Source organism: Anabas testudineus, chromosome 12, assembly GCF_900324465.2.
Source record: "Anabas testudineus chromosome 12, fAnaTes1.2, whole genome shotgun sequence".
Taxonomy (NCBI): Eukaryota; Metazoa; Chordata; class Actinopteri; order Anabantiformes; family Anabantidae; genus Anabas; species Anabas testudineus.
In genome coordinates this window covers 18,897,253-18,922,054 of record NC_046621.1, presented here as the reverse complement: position 1 = coordinate 18,922,054, position 24,802 = coordinate 18,897,253, and the positions used below count along the sequence as shown (strand labels likewise).

Sequence of the window (24,802 nt, the reverse complement as noted above, 5' to 3'; positions counted from 1 at the left end):
GGTAAGAAGTGGAAGGTTTTAGACTGGCCAAGTCAGTCTCCAAAATGTTCTCCAAGAGCTCAGAGTCTTTTGCATGTTCTCAGTAAATTATAAACTATACAACTGAGAAAAAGCTTTCGGGTAGTTTCTCCTTGAAGGTACTCACTGTGATGGACCTGGTTGTGCACAAGAGGTAAGCAATAGGCTATCTGTGTAAAGAAAGACAACATGAGAAAAAAAGTTCTAACCCTGCCTACCTATGGAGTGACTAATAGATTATTGTCTGTAGCCCATTTCTGAATTCACAATTGTGCATCAAAATGTAGTTCTTTGAGATGCTTGGAGTTTTGTGGCACCTTTAGCAAAGGCCACAGACACACCCAGGAGTACAAACTGTTTGGTTAGCATCTATCAAAAAATATTTAATTTTTAACTACACCTCAGATCTGCAAAAGAAATAAATTCAATGGAAGTGTTTGAACAACACAATGTTTTTGACATTTTTTGTATGTTCAGCGATTTGCTCCACTTTCTGCTGGTAAATATTCATATACTCAAATTTAAGTGGATGTTTAAAACACTGACATTAAATCTATTGTTTAATCTTACACTGAAATGAAATATGTTCTCTATTTTCCTCTACAGGTGACAGCAAAGGGTTTTGCACCACTGCTCCAGTTTGCCTACACAGCTAAGCTGGTTTTAAGTCAAGAGAACATCCATGAGGTCATCCTTTGCGCTGACTTTCTGGGTGTTCACAATTTGGAGGACTCTTGCTTCAGATTTCTTCAAGCTCAGCTACAGAATGACAGCCAACATGCTAGTAATGGAAAGGTGGAATATGATGATGACATCACAGCCAAGGATACTGTCTTTTCTAGAGAATTAACTTTGGATGATTCAGCAGAGGCGAGGCAGCAGACAAATCATGTAGCAAGCACTCCACCACTTCCTACTGACCTTACTCAATGTCCTAAATATAGGAAATACCAGTACCAGATCTGTGACAATAAGCACAATGAAGAAAACCATCATGGCAGTGATTATGTCATTTCCACCAAACATACCTCAGTCAGCCCTGTGAGCTCACAGCTTGCAGACAGCAGTGCTGCTCAACCAACACTGCTTACACCCTCCAGAATCAAAGAGGAACCCTTTGTGTTCGAAGAAGAAGAAAGCAATGGTTGCAACCCAGAATTTTGTACTGAGGAAGTACTGGAAATGGAGCTAGAGGTAGAAGGGGTTCCAGTAGCAGCTGAGCACTCTCCAAGCCGAGGCTCACCCTCTTCCTGTCTGCGCTCCTACCTCCAGAGAGGTGGCCTGGATCTCAGCGGGGTGCCCAGCACCACCATCCAGCAGCTACTCACCAACAGACTGTCCCTTAATGACTACAGAGAACTGGTCAAGGACCGGCAGGGGGATAAGAGGGAATTACTAGGTCAAGCCACCCTCAAAACTAGCATAGCAGATGTAATACCAGCAGCATTGACTGACTTTGGCAGGAACATAGAAAGGCCAGTGTCTAAAGCCTCCTCCTCTAAACATGAAGGGGAGCTAGACAGACGCAGTGTTATTTTTTCTTCAACAGCTGGCGAGCAACAAGTCTTGGCCCGTTCATACATCGATGAGAAGTTCAGAGAAAAGGTCTCAACCCAGATGCAGGTAGAACCTCCTTCTTCTGGTCAGTCAAGCCTCACTACCAGCTGCCCTGTTCCCATCAAGACATTAGCCCACTCTCCATCTCCTTCTGAGCCCAGAACCCAAAATTCCAGCTCCCATTCCTCATTCTCTTACCCAGAGGACGCAGGCAGTGGTAGCTCCCCTTCCAGCCTGGCCCAGGTTGACTTCTCCTCATCCCCACACTCAGGCTCCATCTCTGGACTGTCTCACTGTCTGGCTGGGGTGGTGGAGCAAAGAAACCCCCACAGCAGAGAGGTGGTCTTCTCTCAGGGTTTCACCAAGATCAAAAGTGAACAGGGATTTGGTGCCAGTGGTGGCAACTCCAGTGATGAATCAGGCTCTTTCTCAGAGGGAGACAGTGAAAGTGGTGTGTCCAGAGTCTCTGGTCCTGAGGTTAGTACTTGTGTGGTCTTCTAATATACTGTGTGTTATTGGCCAGAACTTTTTTTGTGTTAGCATCAAAGTCCATTCACATAATTCTTAGACTGATCTGAACTCTGACACTAGTTTGATAGCTTTAACCAAAACCTTGGTAAACAACCTCTACTGTCCACAAGTCGTAGTAAGACCACTGCATATTCCTCAATTTCCCAGAATGTTGATGAGTGAGTTGGTATATTTAAAGACATCACACTGATGTCTGAGACTGAGGATAAGTGGAATAGGATCACAGGTAGGAACAAAACATGTCAGATAGGAAAACAAAAATGTCATTATGTATTTACTTGTTTTACTTGGTGACAACAGCATTTAAATGTTTATTAATGATTGACTGTGACTAAATGTATGGCAGAAAAAAGTAAAACAAGTAAGAATCATAATATCAGTGAAATGACTCACTAACACTTAAAGAGGTTATAATAGACCCCTTTGGGGGCTTAAAAAACAGGTCCCTGAGATCCCCAAAATGTGCACATACATTTTCATGCTGAAAAACCACAAAGTGAGTGGCAAGTTTAAAGATGTGTGCAAACTGACCCACACAAAAAATTTGAGTTGGAGCTTCACTTAAATCTTCAAACCTTGAATAAGACATAGAGGTAAGTCACAGACTGTCAGTATCAGAAGCAAGACTTATCCAAAAGGTGAGCAGTGTCTGTGCTTTGCATTCCGCTGCTATTTTCAGAGTGACTCTGCTGTAGCAAGGAAAAACAATGGCATACTGCAAGTTTTCAGAGGAGGTTGTAGTAGGCGTTGTTAGAACCAAGCCTGTGGAGGGCTTGGGTCCCTGAGACTCACTAACATACTTGGTGTGTGCCAACACATATAAATGTGTCTAAATAACCATAAAGTGGATTTGGCATAATATGGGCACTTTAATCAATCTAATCTAAAGTTAGCTAACAATAGCTACACTATAGTATATGGTAGATCATATCAGAATGGGCAACAGGCCATTCACACACACAGATTCAAAAACAGCGACATTTGCTAATATTGAACCCCTAATGAACTCAATGGACTCAAACAGTACCTAGTTACACAACAAGAGGTAATCTCCTCCAGACATGACACATACATAACTCTTTGTTCTTTGTGCAGCTACATGAACAACACACATTGCAAGGCTTTGTCAGAACAAACCTCCCACCTGTTCATTCCATTCATTTGACCTGTGCACCATGTACTTTGCAAAAAAATACACAAGATCAACAAACTATGAAAACACTGCGCTGGTCGTTATATTTTGTAATAAAAGGCTTGTCGCTCAGTTGTCTCTAGCTCGTTTGCTTGCTCTCTCTCGCTCACTAAAATAATTTTTGTTCCATGTAACTGGATAACAATAAGCAGTAATTTACAAATAATGTTTTATGATTTTTATTACATAGCCTCTCAATAGTGCAACCTATGTAAAAATCCCTATATAGTAGCCTATATCGGTATGTAGACATGGAACTATTGTTAGACAGTTTTCCTCTTAGAAGAAATAACACAAATACTTCCAGCACATACTCCTTGGAAGTAAAGAACTGTATGGTTGCCATGGTGATGCAATATGTGAAGAGATGTGAGATTAGTTTCCTGTTGGAGCACTCTCTCTCCCTTCCCTCACACACATAGTCTCTGTCTGATACACATACGCACACACACACACACACACACACACACACACACACACACACACACACACACACAGGACATTTGCTTTATTAGATTTGAGTGGTTGTGGCTGCCGGTCTGTGGATGAGTCAGTGAAGATGAGTAAGTGCTGGAATGAGCTGCAAAGGTCAGTGTATAAGTTGTTCAGCTATTGTGAATTGACATAGTGGAGCAGACACTTGGAGAGCCATTTTACAGGAGTCACAACTACAGACTATTTATTTCAATTGACTATTATTATGTGTATGATGCACTGTGTAGAACTATTTGTGTCCCAGCCATTTCTGCTTACATTACACCTAGTCCATCTGCTGCTAACATCATTTAAATATTGAGATGTGGTTATATCCTGTCTGAAGTTTTTTTCTGCTTTTTAAGATACCAGTCAGCCTCCTTGTTGTCATGTAATGTCTTAGCTAACAAGTGAGATTACTGCAGGGTAAGACAACCACATGTACTGATTTGTCTCACATTGTTTATTTAGTGTATTTAGTATTTGACTGAAGTGGCTTTATAAATAATACTTGAGCAAGCACGACAGTGAAGAGGAAAAACTCCCTCGAAACCTCCAGCAGAACCAGGGTGGGCGGACATCTGCCACGACCGATTGGAGTGAGTGAAAAGAGGGGAGAGAAGAGAGAAAAGAACAGCAGACAAAAAAAACAAAAAACAACAACAAGAAGCAGCAAAAGACAGTCAGTAGGGCCAGCAGATGTACTCTGGAAATATATAGCTCAGAGGCTGAGGATACCTGCAGAAAAGGGAGAGAGAGAGACAGATTCGAGGAAAAGAGAGGGGAGCTAAATGTTCTATCTCCCATTCTACATTTAGAAACTCTAGGAACCAACAGTAGACCTGCACTCTGAGAGCAAAGAGTTGTGATGGGAAAATATGGTACTATGAGGTCTTTAAAAATAAAGTGTTTTTGGTCCTTATCCCAATATAAGTGCTTTATTATTAATGTCTGTGAGAGTCTGCTTCAATACTATGCCCCCAAAGGATCCTGATAAAGTATTATCCTTACCTTCATCACCATTTAAAAGTCACTTTATTGCTCTATCTCTCTTCTATCCTGTTTTATAATGCAGCTAAACTAGCAATCATATATAAGGAGATGTACAGTAAAGAATCAATGGCACATGATTTGTTTGTGATTTGGTTGTTCTTAATTATTTTTACCATTAGATGTCACCATTAGGCGCTGTGTTAAATAACAAATTTTATGTAGCTGTGAAACCTCAGTGCATTTGGAAAGCCTCTACTACTAGTGTACTAGCGCATATGATGTACAGTCAAAGCAGAGTTGTGTGTCATCACATAGCAAGCCACATGTATTTACCTTTGTGAAGCTGCACATATGCTGAGTGCCCCCTACTGGCATTATACTGTAACACATGCCACAATCTGAACACACTGCAGCCACATTACAGGTTGGCAGCAAGGTGTGACACTATTAAAAGCTCAGAGTCTCTAAGAGACTCTCTTTAATTGTGTGTGTGTGTGTGTGTGTGTGTGTGTGTGTGTGTGTGTGTGTGTGTGTGTGTGTGTGTGTGTGTGTGTGTGTGCGTGCGTGCATACCTACATCTACCATGTGTACTGTACAGTATGTGTGTATGTGCATGTGTGTATGGATGAGTGTGTGGTCTGTCCCACTTCTGTGCCCTGACCCAGTTGTCTCACCCATGGAGCGGTCACAGACACACCCTAGGGTGCCCTGTAGGCAGGTGTCCTGTCCACGTTCCTTTCACCATCTGCTACTCCTGACCCCAGATCTGCCCGCTCCAATTAGGACAGCACACCAAGACCCACCTCTACAACCCACTTTGCATTTTGCTTTTTGTTCCTTATTCAATTGCTATTTTAGTGGTAGTAAATACAAGATTTTCCTGAACCCTCTATAATCTTAACTGTATTCAATTCAATTTTATTTGTATAGCACCAAATCATTACAGATGTCACGTCAAGGCCCTTTACAGTGTAATGTTTAAGACCTTGCAAAATATTACTGTATACAGAATTATTTAAATAACTCAACAGCCCCACTTGAGCAAGCACTAGGCAACAGTGGAGAGGAAAAAAAGAAGAAGAAATGATCTACAGTTAGGTCCAGAGGTATCTGGACAGTGATGGAGTTTTATGATTTTGCTTTTATATACCATTACATTAAATTTGAAATAAAACAATCAAGGAGCTTAAAAGCAATTTGGACAAGTCATAAATTCTAATACTTGATGAAAATAAATGATGAAAATCATTTGCAGTCAATAATTGTCTGAAGCCTGGAGCCAATGGACATCACCACATTCTGAGTTTCCTCCCTGGAGCCAGGCCTTCACTGCAGCCTCTTTCAATTGCTGCTTGTTTGCGAAGATGGCCTTCATTTGATTTGAAATCTGCTCAGACTTTATATTGGTAGTTCTAGTCAAACAGGTGCCAAGTGCTAACTCTCCACCTGATATCAGCTCTAGACCTTTTATCTGCTTAATTTGTCTTGAATGAACAAGGGACCTGCACCTGGTCAATTAACGTCCTGTCAGTCAATTGTCCAAATGCTTTTGAGTCCTTCACCTTTTGAGTGAAAATGGAGCTAATTTGCTTCAAATGACTGTTAATTAATTCCTAAATGGTAAATATTTTTGTGAAACCTCTTAAATATAACCTCTTAAAATAAAAATGAAAGTCTACACTTTGAATCTTGTCATTGTACAAATACTTCTGAATCGAACTGTGAAATTAAAAATAGTTCTGAATAATCTGACTACCTGATTTGAATAGAACTATTAAAGATGTTTTGCCCAGTCTTTCCCCTCCGCTAAGGGCAATTCTAACCATGTCCTGATTCAACAGCACAGACACGGGACAATTAAATGTGCTTCTTAAATATACCAATATATGGTGTTGACTATATCATACCTCAAATGCAGTCATACTTTATGGCTGTAATCCTCATCTGTAGATATGAGTCTACTGTAGGTTCGGGCTGAATGAAAATGATTTAACAACAACCATCATTTCATGGTCTTTATTTTACATTTATATAAGGTACAATTCCATTTTTAACCCCAAAGTGATGGAATGAGTGTCTCAAAGGATGCACACAAGGTTAAAAATGGAAACCAGAACACCAGAGAAAAAAGAGAGGGAGCCTGGTGAGGGGATTTATGACTATCCAAACCTCACTTTGTCATCTCAACCTTATTATGTGACTGCTGAGAGTCATAGAGCTATATATAGATGTCTGTAGAGTAAAGGACAGGCACTACCTCGACACACACGAGCACATACACACATGCACGCCTCTGTTGTCAGAACAGTGAATGATGTCATCGTTTTATGCTGGCAGCGCAGTGCTGAACACTGGTGCTGAGAAGAGAACAGCATTGGCTGCCGAAGTAGACTGTTATGATGCAATGTTCAGATGGTGAGAACAGAGAGTGAAAGTGGTCAAAACACACTGTATTCACTCATCACTGCTTTAGTCAATTACAGTATGTGTGCCACATTTAAAAAGCAGGAATTCAGATTTAATTCCAATTCCAAACTGTGAAGGACGCCAGATAGTAAGAACATTTTACATAAAACCAGTTAACTGGAGTGAATGACTCCCTCAATGGATGCATATAAAACATCAGTAAATAATAATATAGGTAAATGGATAAAAATAGGTATAAACATAACACACAACATATTATATACAATAATAATATTTACATACAAATCAGTAATGTAAGAAATACGTAGTAAGAATAACTTTACTAGTTACTTAACATTTAAAATGTACAACTAGGATAAAACTATAACAAAGGGCTCATCCTGTGTTGGCTTTGTGTCAGAGCTGCTTGCATCAATGAGCAGCTTCATCCTGACACCTAGTGGATTTCACACCACAGTGTCCTGCAGCTGCCAACATGGAACTGTTTTAGGGAATGCCACTTTAGCTACAGGGTTTTACATCCTTGATTTTATATTAACTATAGCAAATGTATTCAAAATCCTACTAAAGTAAAGTACTTAAGTATTATCATCAAAATGTGACTCATTACTGATTTATTAATGCAGGAAGAACATTTTAATGTTGTAACTGGTCCAAAGACACAGTTCTGGTTTCAGAATGATAATAGCTACAATAATAATGTTCAGTTCACATTTTTCTAACCCTTGTATGATGTAAAAATAAAAATTATACAAATAATTATTTTTTTTAATTCAGATTATTGGCGTTTGCTCATTTTCTGTGAAAAACACACACACACAATTTCGTTTACCACACATTGTACACCCCATTGTGTGTTTTAGAGAAAGTCTTGTTTTTTGGCCTTGTACAACATTGCACTTGTTGCAAAATGTAACACCTGTCTGTTGTCACATTTCCATCCATTTTACATTCTGTCTTGTGGGGACAAATCTTTATCTGCTCACACTCTCCTAATAAGATATAGAAATAATAGAAAAGGTACAAAGCAAATATTAACCATATATGCTCTTTATATTGCTTGTAATCAAGAAGTAAACATATGTTGAGTTTTTTTTTAATAAATGCAGCAGGTCCACCAGACTCACAAACACTTATCACTTTACAACATATCTAATATCTACATCTCATGGTTTTGTCAGCAAATTGAGTTTGTTCAGCTGTTCATGATGACTTAGCTCAAACTTTGGTGAAGTGATAAAAGTAAGAACATATAATCTAAACTGAACCATCATCATGTTATTAGGTGAAGCTGCCCTTCCCTGTGGACCAGATCACCAACCTGCCACGCAATGACTTCCAGATACTCATTAAGATGCACAAGCTGACCTCAGAGCAGTTGGAGTTCATTCACGACATCCGCCGCCGCAGCAAAAACCGCATCGCTGCCCAGCGCTGTCGCAAGAGGAAGCTGGACTGCATCCAGAACCTGGAGAGTGAGATTCGCAAACTGGTGGGAGCACACAACAAACACACACACACACACCTTATTCCAATCAAGCAACCAATCAAACACTAGCTTAGTGCACAGAAGAGGTGGTAGAGGTACACAAAATCAATAGACAAGTAAAAGTGCCAAAAGAAAACCTCACTACAAGTAGAAGTGCAAAAGTAGAAAAGTGCTTGATAACATAAATGTAGATGACCAGTCCAGATTTGTTCCACAAATTCTCAAAGGTGAAAATTATTAATTCATAGTTATTCATAAAAGATCTGGTTCCTGATGACAAAAACAGAAGCTGGTAAAGGAGGCGCTGATTTTAACCTGATTCTCCTGTAGTAAAACATCATACTGTTTGTTTGATTACTGTATTTTTGTATGGTATAGGAATCTTCATCTGCAAAAGCTAACTAGTAACTTAAACTGTAAAATAAAGGAGAGTGAGTAAATGTATAATATTTCCTGCTGATAGGAGAGTAAAAGTAACAGAAAATGGAAATACTCTACAAGTACCTCAAAATTACTTACTTATTTAGTGCTAAGTGTACTTAGTTACTTATCACCACTGTGTGACAAAAAATATCTGTCAAGTGTGTTGTAGAGTAATTTGGTGGCCATATTGGACAACTGCCCCTTCTCGATTCAGTTATTAACTAACAACTGTTAGTGTCACTGTTAACCAGCTCTGCATCACTGTGTTAAATTGACATGTCATTAATTAGACATTGTAGGTTTACCCACTTGTGTTACCATTTTCTTTCAGCTGTTGACAAGTGACACTGTTAAAAATGTGGTGCTGTTAAAAATTCAGACCAGTGTATTAGAGTTTAGGTCCTACTCTCTTTTATTTTCACATCATGTTGTGGTGATTTCTAAGAAAAGATTTTGAAGAAACTAAGATGAATGGTAAAATTATTCCCAAAACGGGATTCTTTAAACATCCATCACAGTTTCCTAACCCACTTCCTGCTGTGACCGTACCACTGTAATCACTGCCTCGTGTTTCTTATCTCACTCGACATCTCACTGTTCTTAAAGTACAATTTTATCATATCTTCTGAAAATGATGGTCAACATTTTGAAGAATATCTACATTTTGAACTGGACACTAGGCTATACCTAACAAGTCATCAAACTGAACAATAAATGTCATTTCTCATTTTAGAAATATTATTTCAAATAAATGATATGTGACTATATATGTATGACTACTAAAGGTTTGGTTAAGTTTAGGTGAATGAAACTTAGAGCCAGGTCACCAAAGCACTGCACAAATGTTTGTATATGTTTTTGCTCATCAGTGCAGTAGACTCAGTGCAACACTGGTGTGAATACAAGCAAACACTGATTGTATTCGACTCTTGAACAGTTGAACAGGTGTGTTGCGTATGGACTATTTCCCTCTTGCTGACCTGATGATATTGTGTCTTATGAATTCAGGTCTGCGAAAAGGAGAAGCTGCTGAGCGAGCGCAACCAGCTGAAGGTTTGTATGTCTGAGCTGTGGCAGAACCTCTCCTTCCTCTCCCAGCAAGTGTGCAGGGAGGTGCAGAGCAGCCAGGCGCCTCCTGTATCCGCCAGCATCGACCTCACATCCAACCCATCGTCGCCTTCTTCTGACAAGGGCTCGTCCCAGCCCGGATCGCAACAAAGTGAGGCTGCACTGGAGGAAAGGGAGTGTGGGGTTAATGTGTCAGGTCTGGGGCAGGAGCAGAGTCCACTGCTGCTTGGTTCCCCTAAGGAGGTATGTAGCCCCACTGTAACAGTGGATTTCTGTCAGGAAATGACTGAGAAATGCACAACAGGGGAACAGAAAAGACAGGAGTGTACTTAGAGTCTGGTGGCAAGTTTGGTCTCATCTTGTCTATACCTTGATATTTAAAATATTTTTTTTTAATGGATGAATATCAGCAATACTGTTCAAAAAATATTTTTGGACTGGTATAAAACAAAAGCACTGGCAGCTTTCTCTCTCTCTCTCTCTCTCTCTCTCACTCTCTCTCTCTCTCTCTCTCTCTCTCTCTCTCTCTCTCTCTCCTCTCTCTCTCTCTCTCTCTCTCTCTCGCTCGCTCTCTCTCACTTTCTTCCTGTCAGCTTCCCTGCCTATCTCGTGCATCATGGGAGGTTAAACTCAGGAATTCCACAGAATGTTCAGTAATATCCCTGTTGACATGTACATGCACTTTACTTTACAGTCCTGTCTAATCTTGATAATTATATGCATATGATTAGTAGTAAACAAACATTTGACCTCACTTTTAATGCTTATTGTCTGTCACCTATGGTTTACTGTAACAATAGTTGAACATTTTGGCAGATGTGTTCTTTTGCTTTCTCTCTGAGAGTGAGATGAAAAGAGAAGTGGAGCACTAAGCTGGAGTCACAAGGTCAGTGTCACTGGATTGGATGGCTGTGGTTCAGGAAGTAAACTGGTTGTCCATTATTCACAGGGTTGGTTATTAGATTTCACTGCACACAGAACTCCAAGTTGTTCCCAGTGGCTCAGGCCAGTGCTTGCATGACAGCTCCACCAATGTTGTGTGAGTAAAAGGGTTAATGTAAAGCAAAAATATAAAGTGCTCAGGTATTGGTAGGATAGGAATGTGCTACTGTCTAGCAGTGCAGACGATTCCACCCTTTATGCTAAGCTAGGCTAACCTGACTCCAGCTCCTAACACAGACATGAGACTGATCTTTCATTCACTCTCAGATCGAAATCCAAAATAGATTCCCTAAAATGTATTCTTAAAAATAATACTTCAAACGATAACATGGTACGACACTGAACAAGTTATTTGTTTAAGTATGAGATTTCAAGTGATCCAGTAGTTGTTAAGGACAACAGGACTCTAAAGTAAAATGTTACCAAAGGTGTGTATTTGTAAATGAACTCTCATTATGCAAAGTTTCTTTTGTCAAACTTCACTTTTACTTTTTCTCGTACTCAGATGGATGTTTTTACACATTTCTCTTCTGCCTTTTTTCACATCTGTGCTTAGAGACACAGCTACACTCCAGAGTTGAAGCACTGCCCAGCACCTCCAAGAGGTGAAACCTGGCATTGGATTTGAGCAAATGTATAGTGATTCTGGCACTTATGTCAAGTCCCAAGCCAATCACTCAGCATACCTATAAACTCAAGGATCACACTAGTGTCAGTTCACATTTCTGCCAACCATTTTACAAAGCATGCAATGTGTTTTTCATGCTGTGTGATTCTCTTTGTTTAGTACAAAATCAACGTGCAGAATGCTGAAAGCCGATTGAGCCTGATGGATCAGTACACTACTTCTGCTTTAGTTACTCATGATAGTCAAACTAGGTGGCACTTTATTTTACATGATCTTAGCTTCCCAATAATTAAAATGAAGGTTCCTGCAAAGTACAACGTACCTTGGTTATAAATGTAGTAAAATGGCTAGCTTTCCAACTTTTTCTTAATTTACATGGTGGTATCAAAGCAAACTGAAAGTTCAGTGTTGTTTAATTCAACAAATATAAAGATCCCAATAAACTAAATAGGTGTAATAATGTTTACACAGATTTGCATCCATTTTCCACTCATTAAGAATCAAGTTTTAAGTACATTACTCTTACCTACATCGTTTCCTGGTTGTTCATAAAAAGTATGGATTTAATTTTTTCTATTAATTATAGACTTTACTTACAGGTCCTGTAAGTGTTACTCAAATCTGTAATATATAAGAAGTAACACATTTTGACAAAAAATGAAAATGTCAAATTAATTAAATAGATTTCAGAAATAATTTGTTAGATAAAATATGTTAGAAATCGAAAACACATTGGAACAGCTTTGGAACATGGTTGGTAGTAATGATCCATGTTTAATGGGCTACAATTTTCACACACTGGTTGGATCACTTAAACAGCGACTTAAACAAATCATAAGTGCTCTTTTACCCATTTTTATGGTCTTATGAGTAGTAAGAGTTTAGTGTTTCTGCTTATGGTAATGGTGTATTTAGCTGCAATGTTCTTGTATTGTACATAAGACAAATATCCCTACTAAAAGTATTTGGTACAGTATGTTGGCACATGCATTTTCACGTTCACATTTCATATGTAAATGTGTTTGAACACTAAGCAAAATGATCAATTCTTACTTATAAATCAGTATCTCTAATAGTGTATGGTATGCAGTTCAAAGCTCCAAACAAACATAGTGGCGTGTTATTGATTTAGGGAGTTGCCAAATTTATCTGCTGTCGAAAAGTCGATGGCGAGGCACGTGGCAGGGGTTAATGCTGCTGCCAAACACTTCGCTGTTGCACTGTCTGCTTCACACTGGCGCATGTCCATGGCATTGGAGCACTGGTAGTGCTTGTGCTTCTTTAGTCCATTTGGGTTAGAGTGAAGTAAGTCAAACAGAATTGTCAAACTAGAGTTCGGAACTGTAATCAAAATGTTTCTGCAGATTAAAAGAAATGTTTAATAGCCCTTGAAACAAAGAGCAGATGTTTCCTCATGGGGTCCTGTAACAGAAAAAGGGCATACACATGTAAAAGCATGTTGTTGAGTAGATAATGGCAGCTTCACAGTGATAGCTTTAATAGACTTGAACAAGCTGACAATAAAGGGACACTCAACTGATCCCAGCTATCATATAACTACAAGACACTGTCACTGAACTCTACCAATAATTATCTAATTAGAAAGTACTAAATGCTGACAGTACACTGAAGAACACTGCACAGCTGATTCTCATATATTTCATTTCTTAATGTGAACTTGTTCATTTATTTATTTGGACTCTTGTCATTAGGGGTTGGGGTTGGGTGTAGAAGAAATTGCATAGATGTAAAATGTAGGTTGCTACGTTCTCTTAGAACTGATTTGTTACTGGTTGTATTTTTTTTATTTTTGACAGTTTTATAAAAAAATAAGTCTTGATTTACAAGTCACATATGTACTTACTTAAGTTGTTGGTGAAGAGTCTCAGTCATCCAGGTAAAGTTATCTGGAAGTTGAGTTCTGGTAACTGGACTTCATGGTAAGTCCAGTTACCATGACTCAATTTCAAGACTTAAGTTGTAATATTTTAACTTAAAGGGGTGTGCGTATGTTTACAATTTTGTGTATTATGTGTTCTTTTAATGTTTTGTAAAGATATACAACCTGCAAATTAATTTAAATAGAAAAACTGATAAATCTTTTTTTTTTTTTTTTACATAAGTTAAAATGTGAGACTTTGTGAGAAAAATAGGAATCTGACAAGTGCAGCTATAATTTGTTGCCTTAGAGGTTACAGAGGCCAAACAAGCCAATAAGGGAAAATTATTTTATCCAATAGAAATTACACTGCAGCTTTTAGAATCTGACTCACAAAACATGGGCCTTGCCTCTTCTGACGCCCACTGTATTGGTCTGAGAGTAGGAAAAACTGTTGAATTTTATATGAGACAAATTTTGAACTGAATAATCTATACCTCGTCCCCTGGATATACGTAATATTTAAAAAAATGTTCTGAAATACATACATAGATGATTATAATCAGATAAAATGTGTAATATAGCCATGAAATAACAAGACAATTAACAAAATTTAAACCTATGTTAATTAGGTGTTGCATTCCAAAATAATCAACCTAACTTGAACATCAGAAGAAGGCATTACATCATTTTGTAGTATTTAATCTATTCCACACCAAAAGGTTTGACCAATATCATGGTCAAACTGGTGAAAATGTGATACCAAACATTTATTTGCAATAGCTTTTGTTTTGTGTTGGTGTTTGCACAACATAATGCCAATGGATAAATGCCATGAAATGATTTTCTGCCTCCTTTGGCTTTTTAGGTTTACAGAGAAGGCTTGTTTCCTCCTTTTTTTCTTGTCACATATGCTGCCGGTTTGTTCATTTAATAGAAGACTGCACTTAAGAGATGTGAAAAATCAAATTGACTGAATTTGGCTGTTCTGCATTTTCCTGAAGACTGCACAGTATTCCTGAGGTATGGAAAAAGATCAGGTCAAATATGTAGTAGGTCTGAAGAAAGGTTTATGACTCTTAATAATAAATGTTAGTCACCATTTTGAGAAAAAAGTCAAGAGACTGAGAAAGAAATCATTATTCACATTAAATCATTACACACTTTAAATGTTACATAATTTTTGTAGCACTGCAATTCAAAATTTGAATTGACTTTAATTGACCATGACTTGAAAACAAAACTCTGACAGCTGTAAAAGCTGACATAATGTTCACTGTGAAAGATTAAACAAGTACGTTTTGAGTCTCTGCAGTTTGACTGCACTGAAAGAAATAAAAAGAAAACGTTGTGGCTACGATGTGGAAAGTGTTCAGTTAAGTAACACTAGAGTGGTCCTTTAATTGCATTCTAACAGCCTTTGATTATTGTGCTAATTTGATTCTAATAAGCATTTGTAGGTTCAACCCAGTGCTCCCCCCTACATGTTTAAGACATGTTCGTGCACTGATTGGAAGAAAAAATGTTGCCGGCTCTTGAGTCACTGTGGTACTTGATTAAGTACCACACAGTCTACAATGTATGCTACCCTATCAATATGACATCATATAATTCATGTCAGCAAACATGGCACTTAACCCCTGAGTCAACTAAAAAGTTGTAAAGTTTCCAATTGTCCAACATCTCTGAAAGCTGCTCCACATTCTACATCCAACAGTTCCTGTGTAGAGGTTGAGCAGCAGTCATCAGGGAGAAGTTTTCCCTTATGGATTTTAGTATTTAGTATTCAAATGCTTGCAATTTACAAACACAATACATGTTGACAGACTAAGGAAGTACTTATTAAATCTAATCTGTTTACAGAATGTGTTCATTGAGGCCACTGGACTCTTAGATTGTGATTTTGAGGGTTTTTTTAAACCTTTGTCAAACAGACTTATCTACCTGGATGATTTAGTATACCTCTTTGTATGGGTAAGGACTGTATGATAGATGTGTAGGCAGTTTCTGTGGCGTTGTTTCTAACTTTTTATAGTGGTTACATTATTGTATTTGTAGATTTTGGTGAGTCATTTTTCATGTCCTTTTTTCAGTACATAAAACATGACTGTTATATGCAGATTCAGCCTTTTTCGATTTTATTTTTTATCTTTGAATGTTTCAATGATCTGAGTTTTGTTTAGAGTTTTTGTAAATATTGTGCAACATGTCAAGTTCTGTTCATTTGATATGAAAAAGGTTTTGAAGAAAAAACAACATTTTGTCTAGGCAAGTTTTGTTGCAAAATAAAAGACAAAGCATGAGAAGTCTACTAGGTGGTGTTGGTGTGTGGATTTATGCAAAATATGTGTTTACAAAATATTTGCTGTTTTTTTAAGAAGCATTTAATCTGAATAGAATATAAAGTATAATCATTTCTTGTGAAATTACTGTATATAAATAACTGTACACACACAGATTCTAATCATCTTTGACTTAGAAAAAGTTTAAGCTAATGAGTCCATGTTACAGAAGCAGACACATCCTCTGATGAGTTTCCTCCACAATATACATAATGTTAAAAACTCAGCCAAAACAGAGAGAGAGAGACATCCACATTTAAAAAGATACAATCCTTTCTTTATGTAGCCATTCTAAGGTGCTTCAAATACAAATCATACTGGGCTTTGGCTGCCTCATCACGACTGACTGTTTGGTTTTGGCCCCATGTGACTTGAAGGGTGGATCAATGTTGATGGCCTGGATCATTGATACAGTTTCTGTTTGCTGTTTGTGGCCCAGTTGGGTTGCTAAACACAGCTCCTATGGTCCTGACATTAGCCCCGTCTCTTCACTTCTTCATGATAGAGGAGATATCCAGAAACACACTCTGAGAAAAACAAGAGAACACAAATTATACATACTGTATTATTCCTGTAAAGCAAACATCCTGCGGGCATTTGTTAAACAAAGCTCAATACATTTGTGTAAAGGGCAAGTTACGTTTTTATGTCTCTGTACACTGGAAAGAGTGATGAATACATCTATTAATTTGAATATTAATTAGACTTAATGGAAGAAAAACTAAATGTGCACATTGGTGGATTTGTGCTGGTGTGGTAGTTATGTAATGAGTTCTCTAAATGTGAAATGAGTGTAGCCCAGAAAAGAAAAAGAAAACAAGGCATAACATTTCTAAGAGTGGAGCATAACATTAAAGTCATATTCTAAGTCATAGTCACTTTTTGAAAATTGGAAGGTATAACATTGTTTTATTTCTCAAATCCAATCAAATCCCTACTGCTGTCTTTGATGAGCCTTAAACATATGGTAAATGTTAAACACATGTTTAAAATATGCACTAAACAATGTTCATATGTTTAAACATAATTTTTCAGCAATCTCAATTTAACAAATATAAATTCATTTGTATTTTTTATTTAACATAGATCATATCCTGACTCCTTTCTATTCTTGCTGTGTTGCTTTTCAATTCTCCAGTCAGATACGAAGATTGTTCTTTGAAATTAAAAGCAGCACGGCTCCAATTTGCCACTGTGATTACTGTACATTTTTGTAGTTGTTAAAAATGAGTTGTGATGCAACAAATTCTTGGGATGGATCAAGAGCTACATTTATTAACAGTAAGTGAGTTGCAGCAAGGTGGTTTGAGTGAACGGGCATAAAAAGTGCAGGACTGATAAATCACAGAACTGAGTTTACAGTAGGTCCAAAGACCTGTGTGAGGTTGGGTATATAGAAAGACTTTAAAGACTTAAAGACTTTGTATCTGAAGGGATTGTCTGAATTTCCTCTTTTAAGCCAGCACATATCTTTCTCTGACCTTATCCCAGTGCTGTGAGTGACTGAATCCAACTATAGAAGTATCAATTCACTGTGACTTGTAAATATAGGTTCATTATGTTTATGGGGTTGCACAGTGGATGTAACTGTAGTAGTAACAGTGCTACTTCTACAACTACTACAACACTGTCACATCCTTGAGTCTCCCAGGGGCTTTTCTGTGTGGAGTTTACATGTTCTCATCATGTCTGCATGGGTTTTCTCTGGGTACTCTGGCTTCCTCCCATCATCCAAAGACATGCAGTTAAGCTAACTGGTGACACTAAATTATCCATAGGTGTGAATGTAAGTGTAAATGGCTTTCTGGATCTATATGTGCACCCCGCCTCTTGCCCAATGACACCTGGGATTTTCACCATTTTAGCCACATTTGTTGGTTAATTTAGTTGATTTAATAGTAAACTTTACAATCACACCAGGAGTCAGCTTCAATGTTTCTGTTGGCCTCTTAGATAATACTCTATGAGATGATTAATGTTTCATATCTTTAAATCATAAAGACTAATTTATCTAGACAACAATGACATATGAAACTCTGGTGACCAGGTGGATAGGGGTTTAATTATTATATAATATAGTATATATATTATATAATTATATAATTATCAAGAGTAAATCAGTATATGTCTGTGGCTGACATTCTGGACTGGATGAGAAAATCTCTCCTCTATACTTGCCATTGACATTCTTCGGCCTCCAGCAGGTGGCATCATAGGCATGTCTCCCTGCAGGGAGCCCAGTTCATCTGACTCCTCTGAGGTATGTAAGGACTGGCTTGTGGAGCCGCTGATGGAGGATAAGCTCTCAGATGGTGGTCTGATCATAAAGCTGGTCTTCCTGGGGTTGGGGATAAGAATCTCACTTCCCGCTGACTCCCTTCGCTCGTCCTCATTTAGATGTCTGGGTCTTATGGTGCTACTGGACAGCAGAGCTTCCAAGTGGCTTACATGAGAGGGTTCACACTCATGGGTGTCCTCATGATGGCTTGTTGCACTTACATCCACAGTGGACAAAGCAGATGCCCAGGGTAGATGGTGGTCTACCATGGCTCTGTGGACCTCTTGACCTTCATAGGTTTGGGAGGTTTGGATTGCACAGTTTAGGGCAGACCTAGGTGGCATCCTAGCTTGGGGACAGATATAGCTCATTTGACTGGGTTCCACAGTCAAACTGTTGTGTCTTGGTACATCCTGGTTCACTTTGAGCCCAGAGCTGTAATGAGGCGGCTTCATGTCTGCCTCTGGAATCACTTTGAAGGTCTGAGTAAAAGGCCCATTGTGAGGTGATAAATTGCTCATAACACAAAGTTGTGGTAAAGATGCCTTTTTCTTGGACTTGTAAATCAAACTGTCATCTTCTGTGTACCTCTCTCCATACAGCGTCTGTTTGATTTTCCTGATGCCCAGGTGGGATATTTCCAGAATGTTGAGGAAAAGTGACACACCAGCGATGACAATCATAAAGACCATAAAAATTGTTTTCTCTGTGGGCCTGGAGATGTAACAGTCTACACTGTTGGGACAAGGCAGTCTCTCACACTTATAGAGTGGCTCCAGGTGGACACCATAGAGTACATACTGACCCAGGATGAAGCAGACCTCCACCACAGAGCGTGTAAGGATATGAATGATGTAGGTTCTCAACAGAGATCCTCTGAGAGGAGCTTTCTTCACCTTCCTCTGCTCATCTAGTCTCTTTATCTCCCGCTCCACACGCTTGTGTTCATCCAACGCCAACTCAGCTTCATCCAGTTCCTCTTTTAACTGGGCCCGTCTGCGGTGGCGTTCCTTCTCCAGTGTTCGAATGCAATAGAGGGCATGGCCCATGTAGACCAGCGAGGGAGCAGACACAAAAATTACTTGCAGGACCCAGTATCGAATGAGAGAGATGGGGAAGGCACGGTCATAGCAGACTGCTTTGCAGCCTGGCTGGTCAGTGTTGCAGACAAACTCAGACTGCTCGTCATCCCAAACATCCTCAGCTGCTGCTCCTAAGATCAGCATGCGGAAGATGAAGAGTATGGTTAGCCAGATCTTGCCCACAATAGTGGAATGAATGTGGACCTCTTCTAGGATGCTGCCCAGCAGGTTCCAGTCACCCATGATCAGGCTCTCACCACTTCACTGCCACATGTCTTCAAACTGTGGAGAGACAGCATACACAGCATTAGCAACTCAAAGCCTGACTAGGAAAATAGACATTCTTTTCATTGGAAGGCCACCATTTTTTACAGCGTAGTTTTTATTTTTGAAGCTTTGGCCATCAGTTCTATTATTTGTGACAACACTGCACTCAAGGTAAGAAACACAAGCTTTCAGATGACTGGACAGGTTGGGAGATTGGCTGCTGCTGGTGGGAGCCTCAGCAGTGTCACTACTAATGAGTAATTGCACAGAAACATTAGGTACATGCATCTACTATACAGTAAGTCAGACCAGAAAGTTGGGTTGTAAGCTTTTCTAGATGACAGTTTGGGTTGTAATTTTGGTGGTGTATTACAGTACTTTGATGAGTAGAATAAAATAAGTTATAATACAATCTTACAGTTCTCCTTAAAAAATATTGCTGGTATTATTTTAAATCTGTAAAATCCCATTAAAACAAACCAATATGCAATTAACTATTTAAGAACTCCCTGCCCTGACTGTGACTCTCAGCCTCAGTTCCCTTGCGTCGTATTGCAGGCAACAGGACAGTGTATGTTGGACTGGGTCCAAATAAATTAGCATGTGCATGTTCATGCTTCACCAGGTGCAATGGTGTAGCTCACTGATGGAGTTTTTGGACAATAATGGAGCTCTGTGGCACACAGAATTAAGATATATGAGGCTTTTGATACACACACAATACTAATAGTAAAACAGAACACGGGATTAGTTGACACAAAGAAAACATGTGAACAGCTGTTTCTCCATGATGTTTTAGGTAATTTAAAAGGATTTCCATAGTTAGCTGAAAAAGGACATCACTACTCATGTTTTTGACTGTGTGTATGAAAAATTCAACTTAGGAATTTTTATTTAAATATATGGCTTATTCCATACTCCTGTATATCAGCATGGCAGCTCTAACTGCATTAAGTGAGCTCTGTATGACATCATCATTTTAACATCATGACATTATCAAGTTAAGTTAAGTTAAGTTAAGTTAAGTTAAGACACACTTTTGAATAGATGATTGCTAAGCTCATTAAAACATTGAGAATACGACATATCAATTTATCAACAGACCATAAAGTACAGTCAGTTAAAGATGGTATTGCTGTGAGCAACAGGTCATTTAAGTGTGCATCAACATGTTAACTCCCACTGCCTCTCCACTGGTGTGCTGCAGGGCTCAGTTCTTGGTCCTCTACTCTTTTCCATCTATACTACAAGAGATATCTTCATCCAGTCCTCTCAAAGAAAGAAGTTCTTGTCTTCCCAGCTGGTCTTTTGATACAACACAACATCAGCATCAACATAGGCTCTGCAGTGATTGTCTGGGAGTGCTCATTGACGATCAACTGAGCCATAATGACCACATCTCCTCTGTCTCAAGGGCATGCAGATTTTCCCTTGTCAACATCAGAACGATTGGACCCTATGTTTCAGACTATACAACACAACTCATTGTGCAGGATCTGGTCATATCTTGGCCTGACTACTGCACTGGCTTCCTGTAGCTAATTAGGTTCCAAGCCCTGACCCTTTCCTACAAAGTGCTTAACTCAACAGCACCTGCCTACCTGAACTCCCTCATCCAGATCTACAATCCCTCCCACCCACTGTGCTCTGCAAGCAAACTACGTCTTGTGGTTCCCTAGCATCACCTCAAAAGATCCCAGGCAAAACGTTTCAGCGCAGTGGTTCCCAGATGGTGGAATGACCTACCCTCCTGCACGCTCAGCTGTCTCACTCTCAAATTTCAAAAACAAAACAAAACAAAGCAACTCTTCTGAACCTTTATCTGCACCTTTTCCTGCATTTAAGCAGCTCTTCCTAGATCTTTACTTCATAGTTCTTGACCTTGGCTTAGGTATTTCGCTTTCTTTGTACCTCACTTTTAAATCACTTTGGATAACAGCATCTGCCAAATAGCTAAATGTAAATGTAAATAAACAAAAATAAAATGCAAATTCTATTTACAGTGGATTTTACTTTTTTAAATTATGCAAATAACTATAATAAATTGTAGCCTGGTATTCTATTAGAAGGCCAGACATTGATTTGATTTGGAAGCATTACAGTTTTTCCCTAGTAATAACAATGACAATAATAAAAAAGTATGATGTTTACAGTTAACATTTAGGGTACCGGAGAAACTATTTTACAGAAGAAATTTCTGGAGCAATGTGTTGCACACTTGAGGAAACATAACATAACAACAAAAAAACCTTAATGTTACAGCCATCAACCATCTAGCGACACTTACATATTACTGGTATGGGTTCCCTCTTTGTTGTTTAATGCTCTTCATCATGTTTATATAAGCATCCTAGGAACTGACAACATCTCTTTGGCTACCCCATGGAGGTGTTTGGATGTCCTCTTGTAGCAGCCAAACTCCTGTCCACATCCCTTTGCTCTCCTCTGCTTATGTGTCTCTGTGTATGTGTCTCTGTATGTGCTGTGGGATTCTGTCTGTTGGGAGTGCTCTCCCGTGTTACATGCAGGGTTCACAGGATGTGAGCATCGATTGCCTCCCGACGGGACACTGCTCCCAACCACCCCCCACCCCCACTTCAACCCCACCCCACACCAGCAGTGCCAACTCTGAGCAGTGCCGTCAATATCACCCTGTTTGACAGAGAGATGTGATATTTGTTTATGATTGTGTTTTTTACACTGGTCCTGCTTCTGATGTCCTCAACAAATAGATGTAACTGAGCCAGTAGATGGGCCTTAACATGAAAGTTAAGCTCAAATTACCTATTTAATGTGTGGTTTATTGAATCATGTCCTACATGCCACATTCAGCACCGCTTTTAATTTTGGAGGTGGGGGGTTACAGTACTCATGCATGCATGACCGCCTGGCATCCCTGCTGCGTAAATTCAATCCAACAAAATATGTTCAGGAACACTGTGGATTTTTTCATGTAGTGACCACTCAATAATGACACAAGATGATGAAGAGGATTAGTTCTGGCATCATTTGAATTTGTTATGAATAGAACCAAATAATGATAGTTTTATGGCCTATACTCTTTCTTTAGCTCATGAAAGTTCAATATTCACTTTTGTCAGTGACTGAAATAAGAATATTAATACTGTCTGTATGTTGTGTACACAGGTGGAGTCAGGACATGGTCAGCCTGGTTTAGTAGAAACTGGAAGTATGGGTATATGGCATTTTTCAGCTGTAATATCCACTAACTTTCTGGTAAAAGATGCATCCTTGATGCCTCTTTAAAATATATACACAACATATGCGTCTGTTTCAAAGGTACCTTCACACATAATTTAGTTCTAAATCAGCCCTTCATTCTTTTGTCATTGATTGGACTCCAAGTTTGCTAACACCTGCCCCTAGCTGGTGTTTTGTGATGTCTAAAGCCAAAGACTGACTTTGTCCACCATCACTTTGTCACTTTATCTATGACTTTGGTGAGCACATGTCAACAAAAACATAAAACAGAAAATCTGTGACTTGCAGTCCATGTGACATGCCCAGAGAACAGGTTTACGGGCTCAGGGGGACCACAGACCCCTTCCTTCAGCACTCAGAGTAAAGCAATAGTACATATTACCGGCTTGATTTGAAAGCCCTGGTGCTTGTCTGCATAAAATGACCAGCTGTGCCCGGAGGGCCTTTAATTAGGTTTCCATCGCACTTTGACAGAGTCAATGGAGCATTGATTAGATTTTCCCTTCAGAAGCTGCTGCTGTGGTCGCTGAGGCCAAGCCAGATGTCAAACCAGGATCATTGGGTTATGCAACCAATTGAGCTCCGCCCAACAGACTGAATGACAGTTCAGTTTCAGTTGTGAGGCGGGTCTTTGTCCACTGTCACACCCACATTTTGGCCTTCAATTCATTCAGTAATGTCAACTTTTCAAGAAGCCTATGGTGTAATGTAACAATGTACATTTACTACATTACTAGACCACTTTGCAAATTTGGATTTTAAATGCAAATCAATTAAATGTTAATAAAATTACACATTTTTGTAATTTAACTTCTGACTCTTTAGACAATCAGTCTGATGTCACTCAGTTCCTATGCTGAGGACATGGACTGGACATGGCTCAGTTACTACTAGATGGTGGCTATGAACAAATATCCATGACTACAGAGAGCTTATATATGTCATAACTGTTGCAGCCATTTTAACAAGTCACGGGGTAACAGTGATTGATCATAGCAGAAATCCATTCAGGCACACTAGCTCCAGGCTCCAGGATTTGTATATGCTGTATATGACATAACTTTCTGTGATTTTAATAATAAAGTCACAATTGAAAAAAGTGTACATGTTTCAGTAGTTGTTTCAAAGAAAAGCAGACTGTACCTCTGCTAATAGTTTTAATGACAGGATTCCACAGACATGGGACTTAAATCACCGGAGCCAATAAGTCACTGACAAAATAATAATGCATGCAAATGTTAGTTTTAAACAATAATGTTCAGATTGTTCATTTCAATTATACTAATAAAAACATATTTAAGTGATAATTACAAATTGCAGGTAGATAATAAAACAACTGTAATATTACATTTCAATTCCAATTTCAATAAATAAATTAATAAATTCAATTAAATGAAAAGTGAAATCTTACTATTTTTTAGTCAACATTATTCATCATTTTCAGCTTGATCATCTGTGAAGGTGCTGGGCTGAGAGAGGATTCAAATGGGCTGTGAGACACACATTGTGTGTTGCTGTGAAGATGCACTGAAATTCTGATCATGTTAAACCATTTTTCTGCTGAGACAGGCCCATCACCAAAATCACTACCATTCTTGTTTTCCCTTTAATAAACACTATCCCTACTGGCTCCACTCAGCAGAGTAATGGTCTCTATATGGTCTAAAAAATCCAAAATTTGATAAGATAAGATAAGCTTGATCAATCTCTGAAGGGAAATTCAGGTAGATAAATTGTCTGCACTTATCTACTTAACCTAATTGGCACTCAAAGCACTTTTACACTACTTGTCATTCCCCCTTTCGTACACACAAGCATACCCACACTCACATACCAATGGCAGAGCTGCCATGCTGCTGATCTGACTCACCGCGGACAATTTAGGGTTCAGTATCTTGCCCAAGGACACTTCAACATGTGACAGGAGGAACCGGGAATTGAACAACCCATCCCACAATTAGTAGACAACTGTACTAATGCCTAATCCACA

At 38.9% G+C, this 24,802-nt stretch overlaps 2 protein-coding genes across 2 annotated transcripts in view; one reads left to right on the top strand and one right to left on the bottom strand.

Annotated features, from left to right (window-relative positions):
- The window catches only part of bach2a (BTB and CNC homology 1, basic leucine zipper transcription factor 2a), a 44,243-nt gene extending 33,630 nt beyond the window's left edge, over positions 1-10,613 (top strand). Inside the window, exons 3-5 of the mRNA XM_026356897.1 lie at positions 625-2,052; positions 8,478-8,684; positions 10,113-10,613. Of these exons, the coding sequence (XP_026212682.1) occupies positions 625-2,052; positions 8,478-8,684; positions 10,113-10,505 (2,028 nt within the window). The 3' untranslated portion in view covers positions 10,506-10,613. The remainder of the gene's footprint in view (positions 1-624; positions 2,053-8,477; positions 8,685-10,112) is intronic.
- Positions 10,614-16,451: 5,838 nt separating this feature from the next.
- cx52.7 (connexin 52.7) lies at positions 16,452-19,566 on the bottom strand. The gene is made up of 2 exons (XM_026355690.1): positions 18,142-19,566; positions 16,452-16,490 (listed from the first exon to the last, which is right to left on the bottom strand). The coding sequence occupies exons 1-2, from the start codon at positions 19,564-19,566 to the stop codon at positions 16,452-16,454; spliced, it is 1,464 nt and encodes a 487-aa protein (XP_026211475.1).
- Between the last annotated feature and the right edge of the window lie 5,236 nt (positions 19,567-24,802).